The sequence below is a fragment of the Camelus ferus genome, chromosome 31 (genome assembly GCF_009834535.1).
Source record: "Camelus ferus isolate YT-003-E chromosome 31, BCGSAC_Cfer_1.0, whole genome shotgun sequence".
Lineage (NCBI taxonomy): Eukaryota > Metazoa > Chordata > Mammalia > Artiodactyla > Camelidae > Camelus > Camelus ferus.
The window spans coordinates 19,366,794-19,380,762 of record NC_045726.1 but is presented as its reverse complement, the minus strand read 5'-3'; the positions used below and the strand labels follow the sequence as shown (position 1 = coordinate 19,380,762).

Below are 13,969 nucleotides of genomic sequence, written 5' to 3'. Positions count from 1 at the left end.
TGGGAGATCTGCGACCTGGCTCGTGCCTGAGTTGCGTGGAGGACCTTTAACAGCATCTCAGTCCGTGTCTGGTAAGATAGGGAATTCCGGGCTAAACAAACAGGCCGGCTAGGCCGCTTCCTGACTGGCCAACAGCTGGACCCGCGCAAGTAGGATTAATGAGAAACCAGCACGGCAGGAAGGTCTTGAATGGGATTCGCCGTCGGCTCCGTCGTCAGTATGTTTTCAGGTTGTACGGAGAAAATGTCTTACATCTAATCTCTTTTTTCCTTTTCCATTTTCTTTCCTTCTTTCCCTCCCTCCCTCTCTTCCTTTCATCCTCCGTCTTTTAAAAATGAACACGCAAGCCACATACCGGAACATTCACTCCTGCTGTCTTTGTGTCCAGGCCGTGAGCTGATGTGGTTGGCTGACATGTAGGACAGCTAAGCAGAAGACACCTCGTGGGGGCCTGGGCCACATGCCCGGGTTGGGATCCAGGAAATGCCCAATGCACCCAGCCCCTCCTCCCTCCCCGCTTGCAGAGTCCTCCCTCCCAGTCTGCACCGCTCACTGCGTCCCCTCTGACAGTCCATGCAGCTCGGCCAGGACTCCATTCATGGGGTAGCCTCCTCTCTCTTTCTCTTCCATTGATCTTCCTCCAGACTGCCTGTGGGAATTTGGGGCGACCTCGGAGTCTGGCTTACGGCTTCAGGGTGTGAAGGAGTCCACTTTGTGTCCCGACCCAAGCCCCATTCTCCTCCACCGGACCTTGCCGTGGGGTGGCTGGACACTGCCACGCTGCCACCTGCCGTGGGGTCACTGCAGACGGGTGTGCTCGGCACTGCTGGATCCCAACAAAGCTTGACTCACATCCTTCATTTTAAGCGGCAGAAAATGACAAGGAGTAGTGAACTGCCTGGAGTGGCACCGTGAGGCTTCAGAAGCTCCTGACTGGCTGGCGTAATGGGCCAGATTTCATGCATTTAATTTTTACTGTGGATAACTGTAGGATGCTATATTTAGGTCCCGAAGCCCTGCTGTACCGGCGCAGGATGGGAAGACAGAATTTACTGCGAGAGCCTGGCAAGTTGCCGTTGACAGAGAGTTCGCTATGACTCAGCTGTCTGTGGTTGCTGAGGATGTTAGCACCGTGTGAGGCTGCAGGCAGAGAGCGGAGGCATCCTTCCTGATGTTGGGGAGCCAGGGTGGTACCCAAATGGGGCGTGCTTTTCCTGGAGAAGAGAGACCGGGAAACCATGAGAACCACCCCCTCCAGGAGTTGAAGGGCTGGCTCGCTGCTGTAACGGCCCCGTGAGGCGGGAATGGCGTGGGGCGGGGGGAGCAGACGTGGACTGTGCGCGAGGAAGGATGCCCGTGGCCGTGGAAGGTGTGGGCGGCCCCAGGCGGGGAGGGACGTGGCCGGGGTGGCTTCCTCCATACGGGTGAGGAGGGGCGGAACCCGTCAGGCCCTTACGGGGAGACCTGCCAAGGGCGCTGTGTGGGCCCGGGGTCCAGGCGACCTCTGCTTCCACCCTTCGGAGTTTTCACCTCCCCTTTGGGGTTTTCTCTCATCTTGCGGGGCTGTGTTTAGTTTAGGAGCCCAGTTTCTCACAGGTTAATCGCAGGTCTCAGATAACGGTGCACGTGCTTCCTGATGCTAACTCAGGAAGTCCTTCTTCAAGCATCTGCCGTGTGCTTCGCCCCGCGGGAAAATGCATGTGACAATGAAAGCTCTGTAAGAAGCAGGTCCGGGTGTCAGGACCCACATGGTCGGGGAGGAGGGTGTAGCTCAGGGGTAGAGCGTGTGCTTAGCAGGCACGAGGTCCTGGGTTCAATCCCCGGTACCTCCACTAAAAAAATAAACTACGCCCCCCCCAAAATAAAACTTAAAAAATCCATACAGTATATAATTGAGAAGACCAGACCAGCTGTCAAACTAAGAAACTTTGGGCTACACAGGGGGAAAAATGTCCCAGCAGCTACTTAGAAGAGAGAATGCTCTGCTGAGAGCTAGCCCAGCAGGTCGGGGGAGGATTGGCCCGTGCGTGAAGTGGGGTTGATGGAATTTCCTTAAAACCCTCAAGCTTTCCTGTTTCAGCCATGCTCTGTTCTTTACCACCAAAAATGTTTCATCCGCCACGAACTCCATCCTCCGCCCTGAAGACCTGACTCATATTTTAGGTGCTTTGCTAGATGCCGAGATAATTTTTCATGAAATCAGTTTAAATATAAATTACCATTTTACACCACATGAAAAAAAATCTACTTACCAACATTTTGCCATTTTTCTTTTTTTTTTTTGGTGTATATATATGTATTTATTGAGGTATAGGCAGTTTACAATGTTGTGTCAATTTCTGGTGCACAGCACAGTGGCTCGGTCATACATGAATACACATACGTTCATTTTCATATTCTTTTTCACCATAAGTTACTACAAGATTGACTATAGTTCCCTGTGCTCCACAGTATGAACTTGTTGTTTATTTTGTATGTATCAGTCATTATCTGCAAATCTCAAACTCCCAATTTATCCCTTCCCACTCCCTTCACCCTTGGTAACCATAAGTTTGCTTTCTATGCCTGTGAGTCTGTTCCTGTTTTGTAAATAAGTTCATTTGTCTTTTTTTTTTAGATTCCACATAGGAGTGATATCATTTGGTATTCTTCTTTCTCTTTCTGGCTTATTTCACTTAGAATGACAATCTCCAGGGACATCCATGTTGCTGCAAATGGCGTTGTTTTATTCTTTTTTATGGCTGAGTAGTATTCCATTGTATAAATATACCACAGCTTCTTTATCCGGTCATCTGTTGATGGACATTTAGGTTGTTTCCATGTCTTGGCTATTGTAAATAGTGCTGCTGTGAACATTGGGGTGCAGGTGTCTTTTTGAATTAAGGTTCCCTCCAGGTATATGCCTAGGAGTGGGATTGCTGGATCATAGGGTGAGTCTATTTTTAGTTTTTTGAGGCACTTCAGACTATTTTCCATAATGGCTGCACCAAACTGCATTCCCACCAGCAGTGTAGGAGGGTTCCCTTTTCTCCACAGCCTCTCCAGCATTTGTCATTCATGAACTGTTGAATGATGGCCATTCTGACTGGTGTGAGGTGATACCTCATTGTAGTTTTGATTTGCGTTTCTCTGATAATCAGTGATATTAAGCATTTCTTCATGTGTCTATTGACCATTCATGTGTCTTCATTGGAGAAATGCTTGTTTAGGTCTTCTGCCCATTTTTGATTGGGTTGTTTGTTCTGTCACTGTTAAGCTGTATGAGCTGTTTACATATTCTGGAAAGTAAGCCCTTGTCAGTCTCAGCTTTTGCAAACATTTTCTCCCATTCCGTAGGTTGTCTTTTTGTTTTCCTTTGCTGTGCAAAAGGCCACTTTTCTTTAACAGAAAGACTTTGTCCGTTTATTAATGTTGGACCCTCCCTGACCTGATATGCTGTCTTTCTCTGTGCTTGAGATTTATGCGACTCAGAGGCTAAGAATAAATACATCTGGTGGTCAGACCACACCTCCCCTCCTGGACAGTGCTAAGCATGTCATGTGCTCACTCCTTAGGCTCCTGAAACTCCCTAAGGGACCTCTTGTCATCTGTGCCTTTAATCCCTGCTACGATGAATTTCTAACTCATGACAGATACACTTCCAGACATGGCCGTCCCCAGAACCACATCACCTGTTGTTTCCTCGGGGGAGAACCCGCACACCCTGACTTTATCTCTGTGATGTTCTTCCTTATAAATTCACACCTGCTCAGACCATCCCATCCTCTGATCTTACCAGAAATTTATGTTTGGATCCCGGAATACAGTGGCAAATACCTGGTTAACAGGGAGCAGTTCCAGGGGCCCCGTTCTGCTAATGCACGTGCTCTGTTCACCCTTCCGAAGCCGCTGTGTGTGTTTCAGAGCCCTAGACCTCTAGTTGGATGTGTTGGGAGTCGGTTTAGTTAAAATCAACGTCAGTTGCAGCCTGACATCTGGCGCACAGAGCAGCAGCGAAGAGGAAGATTGCTTCCTGCTGTCTCCACCCGGACTCGTCCAGCCCGCAGCACAGCGAGGGTCGTGGGCTTAGTCAGGCTTCCACTGTCCTTTGGGACATCAGAGCCACTTCAGGGCTTGAGCACTGGGGCCGGGGACCTGGTGTGTCCCATGATGAGTTATTTATTCGCTGGACTGCCCACTCACATTGGCTGCTTTTGCTTAAGCTCGGTGTTCACACTTAACTCTCTTTTTATAGTTGCAGCTGTTAGGAATGTCAGCAGGCGGTGCTCTTAGGGCCCCAGTTTGCCAGCAGGTTCATGGGGAGAAGGCAGCAGAGAGAAAGCGGGTGACGGTGACACCCCACGGGTCGGAGCCGGGCTCCTTCAAGTGGCTCGCTCTCCCCAGCATCCGCGCCGGGAGCCGGGCCAGGACCACAGATGACGCAGATGACCACAGTGCTGGGAGCGAACGCGTCTGCAGCTAAACAAAAGAGCGTAAAAGGCAGTCTATTTTGAGGGGAAGAAAAGGACGTAATCTGTTGACAATGCATATTTCTGCTGGCCTTACAAATTTCGATCCCAAAAGGTGAGACCGAGGTGGAGTGCTTCGATGTTGAATCTTGTCAACAGAGGCATTTGAATGAGGAACTCACAGTCAGTACACTTCTAGTGTTTGCTCTCAGGCTGAGGTGTGTGTGTAATTTGAGACAGGAGGCGCTAAGGATGTTTAAAAGCTCGTAGCAGTTCTGGTCTTGTGTGCTTCCTCTATCATGAGAATAGGATACTGAGGGGCTTCCTTGTAAATGCGACACTGAAAGGGAGGCATTTAAATTTAAGCACATTGAGCTCTTGAAAGACGACCCATTCACTAAATGTTATCCCCACCTGCTTTCCTCTTCTGTACTAAGATCCCAGTTGCCGGACTGGGATGGACTCCAGGAACCCTTCAGCCCTGCTGTGCCCGAGCCAGGAAGCTCTGGGTATAGTCGGGGTCGGGGCTAACCCTCCAGGAAACATCGCGGTGACAAAAGGCGTAGGACAATGGGAGAGAAGCTGAGCTGACTGGGAGGATCGCAGTCTCGTTTCTCCAAAGCTGCAGGTGTCTGCCATCTGTGTTCTCCATCCTCTGCAGCCGCCTCCTGCCCTCATTCACAGGCTGTTCATAGGAGGCATATGAGCAGGGGCACTCCCACCGGAGAGGGTCTTCGAGATGTGACAGCAACGTGAATCCCGTGCAGAGACCAAGCAACACTCGGGGGTTGGAGAACTCAGGTTTATTACGCCGGCAGGCCCAGAGGAGTTAACACTCCAAGCTCTGGACCCCGTCTGTAGGTTTACACAAGCTTTTATAGGGTTTTAGGTTTTGATTCAGTTTGCACCATGTGCAAATGAGGGGTGAGAAACGGAGCAATCAGGAGCGAGCTTTTGGGACCCAATGGAATTTTAGGGGTAAATGCAAATGAGGTGTTAGAAATGGACCAATCAGGAGTGAGCTTTTGGGGACCCATGGAATCTTAGGGGTAAGTTTCGTTTTCCTAGAAGCAAGCTGTTTTACAGAAGCGCAAAAGCAGGAAGGCAGTGGCCCTGCCTGCGAGGTCTTGCTAGTCCCTTTGTGGGTTTTGCCCCTTCAGGGAGAGTTACACCTTCTAGAATTTGATCGTTGAAGGACATTTAGCAGAATTAGGAGCAAAGATGCAGTAGGTCATCGGACCCAGTGTCACCCAGACAGAAATCACGGGGGGCCAGAAAGAACCCTTAGCTCAGCACTGTTGACAGCAAGAAGTGCCCTGCTAGCTAGTCAGGGGACTGGGACCTGCAGCTGCCCGGAACCCACCAGGAGGACGAAGCCCACGCAGACACAACAGAAACTTGAGCCTGTCTGCGTCTGACCCAGGGCTTCCACAGCGCTAGCTTTGGAGGAATGTGTTTGTCTGTGTGGCTGCATGTGTGACCCAAACCTAAGTTCCACAAAACACGAGTTACGTTTAGTGCCCTCTGATTTGTTAAAAGTGATCTTTAAGCGGAGACGGTACAGCTCAAGTGTTAGAGTGCATGCTTAGCATGCATGAGGTCCTGGGTTCGATCCCCAGTGCCTCCTCTAAAAAATAAATAAATTACCTATCCACCTCCCCCCGCCAAAATAAAATAATTAAGTAGAATAAAAAATAAAGCTAATTTGTAAAAAAAAAAAAAAAGTATGAAAAAAAGTGGTCTTTACCTTCGTAAAACGCTTGTCACACCCCAATAACATGATGTCACAACCCAGTAGTGGGTCACAGTGCTTGAAAACTCTGTTCTGTCGTATGATTTTGTGGGAAATTTGATCTTTCTTTCCAAATCAACACCATGCTTTTAGCCAGTGTCGCATCTTAATGTCTTTCTGTCTTTATGATATTTTCTACTGATTTGTAGCGAGTTCTTGACATGCAGTGTAGCAGGTGGCTGGGGCGATTTGCAGTTCCAGGTTAAACCAAGGACCCCTTCGGGCGTTGTTAGAGCGGTTGCCGAACTTCTCTCTGTGGCTGTATCGTTTGCCCAAGGGTCGTCTGGTTCCTTCACGTCGCCTGTTCCCACAGTCCTGCCGAACCTCCGTCTTTCCTCCTGCTTCCTCTGGGCGTGGTCTGCCCTCTGGGAAACTGTGAACGTCACCTTCCCTTCTACACCTCCCTACTTCTTCACTCTCTTACACATCCCTCCACATCCCTGCTTCTCCTGGTCCTTCCTGGTTGGTGCATTCGCATGAACGAAATGGTTGTGGAATCTTACACCGTCACTGTTCACGAACACAGTCACAGCGCACCACCGCCGTGATGGCTTTTGTAAGAAGCGGGGACGAGGAGGAATAGGAGAGTTAAGTGAGATCGGAGAAGGCGGCCCTTTGATGATGAAAAACGCAGTGTTGCCGAAGGCGCAGGGTCTCCGCCTAGTGCCTCCCTGAGATGTTGGCCAGCTCCACCCTTGGCTTCAGCAGACGGTGACCTGGGCTGGGTGGAGGTGTGACATCCCTCGTGCCCTGGTTCCTGAGCTGCTTTCAAACATGGGAGTGACAGTATTTACGTCGTGTGACCTGGCATCCAGGTTGTTAAGCTGTGCCCAAAGCCTGTAAGCTGTGTTCTTATTTGTATTAAAATCCTATTGCTGAGTGATGAACCATACAGACTTACCAGATTGAAGTCTCATATATTTATTATCTTAGGAATCCTGTGGGTCACAAACCGGGCAGAGCATTGATGGGTCCCTTTGCTCCTGGGGTCACAAAGCTGAAACCAAGAGGCTGGCGGGGGTGTGCCCTCTTCTGGGGCTCGGGGTCCTCTTGGACACTCATCCAGGTTGCTGGCAGGATTCACTGCCTCGCGGTTGTAGGACTGACGCCCCAGTCTCCTTGCTGGCAGGCTGCGGTTTGCACCCACTCTCGGAGACCACCCTGAGCCCCCGCCACACGGCTCCCTGCAGCTGCTTCCTCAGAGCCAGCAGTCTTGCACAACGGTTCACCTTGGGTGCATGGGGGTGGCCGTCTCACTCTGTTCGCAGGACCCTCCACACTCCAGGGGAGGAGGTCACGCAGGCCATCTCCACTAGGGGGGCAAGGGTCTTGAGGCCCTCTTTGAATTCTGCCTTCCATAAGGTCACATTTGTCATGAGTCTAGCGTGATTGCTAAGGACTTTTTGCAAATTCATGATCAGGAAACAGTCCCATCTCTTTTTTGTGTACAATTAATTGAACTCCACGTTGGCTAAAACTGAGAAGTCCTTGGTCTCCCTCGAATGCGGCCCCCGCTCCGTCCACGCACACACCAAGGGGTCGCTGTGGGTGATGCTGTGTGCGCGGTGCTGGCAGGTGGTACCCTGGGCCCCCGACCCAGTTCCTGTTTTTCTTGCTTATTGTTTATACCCCTCTTCTAGAAAGAAGGCTCCTCTGTGGCAGGGACGTCTGTCTGGATGTTCTTTGCTCCACCCCTGGGACCCACCACAGGCCAAGTCCCTAGTAGCCTTGGTGGCTTTTTGTTGGATGCATAGGTTATGAGAACCCATAGCATTTTCTTAAAAAAATTTTTTTGGGGGGAGGGGAGGCAATTAGGTTTATTTATTTACTTATGTTTAGAGCAGCTGCTGGGGATTGAACCCAGGACCTTATGCATGTTAAGCACATGATCTACCACTGAGCTACACCCTGCCCCGTCTCCATAGCACTTTTAAGCACACATTTCAGGCGCTCTGCCAGTTGCTGGTTGGTTAAAGCAAGTTAACCAGGTTAGCTTATGTCACAGCTCATAGGAGCATCTCATTAGAATCGGCAGTTTCTAACTAGTTCATGGACTCTGGGGAGAGCGGGCTGAAATGTCCCATTATGTGGAGAACGGGGTGTGTGTGTGTGTATGTGATGGTGGTGGTTCACTGGTGGGGGGACCCTCTCAGCTCAGTTTGTCCTTGAAATGACAGAGGACTTAGCAGCGACTGGGTGCTGGGGGTTTAAGCAGCTGAAAAGCTAGCAGGGACCTAGACCGCAATTCCATGATCATATAATATTAATGAAAAACAGCCTCCCCCTGCCCGCAGCCCGGTCCACTGCCACCTGGACTGAAATTCTTTTAGTGGCAGTATGTCTGTAGAAACCGAAGCGCAGGGCCTTTCCCAGGGACCGAGCAGAGGCCTGTCCTTGGGTTGAGCAGGGGGTGCGTTCGAGGGCCCTTCTCGGGGCTCCTCTGGGGGAGACGGACGCTGGACGCCACAAGTGCCAGCATCGCGGGGCTGGGAGGCGTGGCAGCCGTCCCCATCGGCACTCCCCATCAGACTTCAAGCAGGCCCTGAGGGGATCCTGCCCGCCCACCCCTTCTACTGATGGGGAAACTGAGGCTCCCAGAGGGCGGATCGCTTGCCAGAAGCCCCGCGGCTGGTAAGTGGTGAGACCGGGCTCAGCCCCTCTGGGTGCGGGCGGGCAGGTTCCACGCCGGTTCTCGGGCCTCCGGCCACGGTGCGTCCGCAGAGGGAAACCGCTGTGATCGGCCCAGGGGATGTGCAGCGATCACAGTGCTTTGAAGGACACCAGCCCTGGCCCTCTCAGCACCTTCCCTTTGGGCCACCACAGCTCTGCTGGTGCCACCAGATGCAGCGGTGGCAGCTCTGTCCTTCGCGCTGAAGTCCGCCGGGGCCTGCTGGCCGGCCTGGCCCTTGCCTCCGCGGGACGCTGATCAGCCTGTGCCCTCTCTCCCCACAGATGTCCGCCCCTTCGAGGACTGCTGTGGCTCCCGGTGCTGCGTGCGGGCGCTCTCCATCCAGAGGCTCTGGTACTTCTGGTAGGTGGCAGCTCTCCCTCCTCCCGGGTGCTCCCCACCCCAGGGGCCCTGCCCGGGCAGCTTGTCGCGGCCGCAGTGACATCACCCCCACCAAGGGCGCGGTCAAGGACGCAGGGACGTCTGGGCTGGCTTCACAGAGTGTGCCTGTGCTTGGGGAGAAAAGTTCTTTTGGAAACTGGACTGGACAACAGCCTGGTCCTTCAGTGGCTCTGACCCCAACTCTCTTAAAGAATCAGAGAATCAGCAATCTTGCTTGAGGTTTCTGCCACCTGGAAATCCTCCTTATGCACGTTGTGTCGGCTAAGTCCCGGCTTCCAAGACTGGCAGCCTGCCTCCCTGTCCATCCTCCGGCTCTGCTGAGGGAGGCTGGGAGAGCTGTCTGGAGTCTATAAGATTGTACCTTGGGAGGGAACGAGCGAGCCAACCTGACAGTGTCCCAGAAGGATGGGCGCAGGGCTTCTGTTAACGAGAGGGACCCCCCCCCGGGGCTTGCCATCCTCAAAGGATGCCCGTTTGGAGGTTTGTCTGAGGATTTCTGACTCTGCAGATAAGAGAGAGGCTTCAGATGGTAGAGATGGCAGGAAGGGGGAAGGGGTTTGCCTAAAGCCGAAAAGAGCCTTTCCCGTGCCCGCCAGCCTCTCCTCTGCGCCACCGCAGGGGCCCGGTCATCCAGGCAGACCCCACGCAGGGGTAGGACCCCGCTTCGTGACTTTCCGATTCGGCCGCTGCTGACCTCTCACGACCCCCAGGCCTTTCCCCTCTGACAGCTGTTCTGGTGTTTGACTAGAGGAGCCGGCAGGAGGTGGGGGCTCCACGTGCCACGTTGTCCTCCCCAGGAGAGCCTCCGTTGGTGCTCACCGTCACCACCTCCCTGATGGGACATGGGTCACGGGGGGCCCTGAGCGGTGGCAGGCTGGCGCCGCCTCTTCCCGCCTCCCGGTGCTCAGGGCATCAAGCTCTGTGACAGGAGGGTTTTTTAGCCCAAGATCTCTGTGTACATGTCGAGGTGGAGATGACTGGTACCAAAGCAGGGGAGAGGTGGCATCTCAGAGCTTTGCCTGGCTTCACACACGCTTCCCCTTGGGCCTTGGGTTGAAGCAGGCAGGACGGGGCATGAGTCCCGGAAGGGTTCAGCCGGGTTGGTCCGAAGCACCAGCTGAATGATGATAAAGTTGTGGAAATGCTCCTAAAAATGGAAAAAAAACTGTCACTTCCAAGAGATGCTTTCGCCCCCCTTCCCTCCCTCCCTCCCTACCTGACGCCCTGCGTCCTCGCTTTCCTTGTCACCAGAAGCTCGTTCCCTTGTCGCCTCTCAGTTTGTCTCTTAAAATAAAGTTGGTCTCCAACTACTGTTTCAATCAGGGGTGACTCTGGCGATGACCACCTCCCACGCCAGGAGCTGGCCCCCTGCGCGTGGCGTCGTCTCGTCTGCTTGCACCGACTTGCTCTCGGGCCATCCAAGGCGGGAGGTGCACACGGCTTTAATTTTCCTGGGGAAAAATGTATACTTGATTTGATAGTGTGACCAACATTTTGGCTTATCGCACAGCAAAGACCGAGACCTCATCCGGCTCCTGCATGTCCAACCCAGGGAGCCTGGTCTTGTGTTGCTGACAAAGTAGACCTTTATGTCATTCGCCTCCCTGTGCTTTGCGCTCCTGCTCGGATGGATGCGCGGCCTTGGACCGGGGTTGGATGTGAGATTTTCAGGGAGTCCAAATGAAGCCGTTCCCTTTGTGATTCCAGCGTCTGCCCTGCTTTGCCAGCCCCCCGCACGGCCTGGATTCCTCCAGCTCCCCAGGACTGCACGCCTGGCCCCCTCCCCATCTGCAGCCCACAGTGGTCCCCTCTGGGTCCCTCGCCCACCCAGCTCTTCCTGCGGGAGCACCCGCGCGTGTCTTTCCACCCAGAAAGCTCCCCTTCCCTGCCCTCCAACGTGTCTCTCTTTTTTTTTTTTTCCCATCCTCAGCTGTTTCCAAAGCTCAGCTGTTGCTTTGAAGGAAAGGAAGCTTTTCTGATCTTCCTCATTCTGACACGTACCCTTGTTTAAACCTCTTGTTGCCCTGAACGGTACCTTGGCATGATGAAAATTGTCACTTGTGTGTTATGTGTGTTTTACTGCACACACACACACACACACACACACACACACACACACACACACACACACCTGTGTTGCACTCTTGATTTTCTTAGAACTACCCAAGTTGTAAATAAATACTTTTGTTAGTTTGTTGTCTCCGGCCCCCCTCCCCTAACAGAACGCAAGTTCAGTGACGGGACCTCCCTGTCTTACCCCCTGTAATGCGCGCATTGGTGCTGGGAGCATGGCAGGTGCATAAAGTCACTTGTTGAATGAATGTGAATGAAAAGATCAGAAAGCCAGTTTCAGCCCTTTCTTGAATCATTTCCTGTCTGGTGTCTCTGATCTTGGCTCCCGCTCACCGTTCCAAGGTTGTCTGGTAAATGCCGACTGACTGACTGTGGGACTTAATACTTCACGTCGTGTGAATGCTCCCAAGGGCTTCACTCTCTGCTCTTTTCTTAAATTTCATTTGTGTGTGGACAGGTGCCTTTGACCATCACGTGGCTGGGTCTGCTGTGTGCTCATCCTCCACAAAAGTGCATGCGTGCGTGTGCATGTGTGTGACGTTCTGGAAGGTTCCAAGAGCCTCGTCATCATGTCAGTTTCAAGGTGGACAAGTTTCTTAGTGAAGTCTGTGTGGGACAGACAGCTTGGCCCTTCTCTGGATGAATGAGTCCCCCTGTTTCTAGAAAAGCAAGTATAGGCAAGTGTGAGCTGGGAAGAAGTGATTCATTCATTCATTCATTCATTCTTCATTGAAAGCCAGTGATGTGACAGTCACCGAGAATCCTTAGATGAGTTGGACAAAGGTCCGGTCCTTAAGGCAGTCAGGTCTGCATTGTTAGACCTTAGGGTCACAGTAGGAGAAGGTGCCCCCTTACGTAGAACTTAAGAATTTTAAATCCTTTTTTTTGTAATTGAGATCTAGTCAGTTTACAATGTTGTGTCAATTCTGGAGCACAGCTCAGTGCTTCAGGCAGACATGAACATACATACATTCATTTTCAGATTCTTTTTCACCACAAATTACTACAAGGTATTGAATATAGTTTCCTGTGCTGTGCAGTATAATCCTGTTTATCTATTAAATCAGCTTTTTTATTGATCGTGAGTGTTTTCTCCTGTAGTTCCTCTGTAATTAAGACGTGCCCTAGAAAGGACACCTCTTACGTGTTCTTTGTGGGTGGCCGTATGACAGTGGGGACACGACTGCTGGGACGGAGCGCCTGCTTACTCTTCTTGCAGTGCAGAAAACTGGGGGAAGCAGACAGCGAGGACCAGCAGCAGTGTTCAAACAGGACTGAGAAGGGACCTCCTGCTTTGACTAAGGTGGAGGTGAGGTCAGAGCCACGGACAGGAAAGTCATTGCCCCAAGCCTTTGAAGCCAGGAGCCATTGGGATGTGCTTGAGACAGAGAGCGCACTTTAGAGAGCTCGGTGGGGGTGGCCGTGGTCCAGGGGCACCCAGAGCTGGGCAGGCCACGTGACACCTCCACCGGGAAATGTCCGCGGGGAGAGGGGCCAGGACAGGGGTTTGGGACCTGCATCTCTAGCCTCAGCCTGAGCTCGGCATGTGCTCTTGAGGTGGGAAGCCCCAGGAAAAGACTGGCAGGACCCCCAGGCAGGGCCACTACTTTCCTGCCAGCGCCATCCGGTTCCCTAGCCCAGCGGCATTATCTCGCTTTTGTGCTTCTGTAAAACGGCTTGTTTCTAGGAAAGCAGAACTCACCTCTAAGATCCTATTGGTTCCCAGAGCTCACTCCTGATTGGTCCGCTTCTAACACCTTATTTGCATAAAGCTCACTCCTGATTGGTCCATTTCTAACACCTTATTTGCATGTGATGTTGCCAAATGTTGCAAAATCTTGATTGGCAGCCTATAAAAGCCTGTGTAAACCTACACACAGGGTCCAGAGCTTGGAGTGTTAACTCCTCTGGGCCCGCTGGTGTGATAAACCTGAGTTCTCCAACCCCCGAGGGCTGCTTGGTCTCTCGCCCGGACCCAGGCTGCTGTCACCACTGAGCTGTCACTCTGAGCTGTAACGCGCTTTGCTGTGTCATTTCGTCCCAGGTTCCTCCTCATGATGGGCGTGCTCTTCTGCTGCGGAGCCGGCTTCTTCATCCGGAGACGCATGTACCCCCCGCCGCTGATCGAGGAGCCCGCGTTCAACGTGTCCTACACCAGGCAGCCCGCAAGCTCCACTCCAGGTCAGCCACGCCGCCGTCCTTGTCTCTCCTCCCTGCGCTTTCCGTGTCCTTCTGCAAGCCTTTGGAAAGGGCATTGCCACCGAACATGCTCAGAGGGAAAAAAAATCAGGCCGCATGTGTTCACTTAAGTGCTGGTGGTCAGCCCTCCTGTGCGTTTGTGCCGATAAAAAATGCACCGTCTGTTGTTTTGTGTGTCTGTCACCTCATGTAGTCACCTGATTAGTGGTGCGTCTTTATGCAGTTCATAGGTGCACATTATTTGCATTTTCCTTTAAGATTATTTCATGTATATATTATTATGTAGAAACAGTAATGTGCTTGCCTTTCTTAATGCTTCTGGACTAAATATTAATTACGTTTCTAAATGGTGAAATTACGCTTAGATATTCTGTCCTGGCTGATCAT

At 52.1% G+C, this 13,969-nt stretch overlaps 1 protein-coding gene across 1 annotated transcript in view; it reads left to right on the top strand.

Annotated features, from left to right (window-relative positions):
• The window catches only part of VOPP1 (VOPP1 WW domain binding protein), a 94,056-nt gene that overhangs the window by 62,394 nt on the left and 17,693 nt on the right, over positions 1 to 13,969 (top strand). Inside the window, exons 4-5 of the mRNA XM_032471174.1 lie at positions 9,193 to 9,271; positions 13,428 to 13,564. Coding sequence (XP_032327065.1) covers positions 9,193 to 9,271; positions 13,428 to 13,564 — 216 coding nt within the window. The remainder of the gene's footprint in view (positions 1 to 9,192; positions 9,272 to 13,427; positions 13,565 to 13,969) is intronic.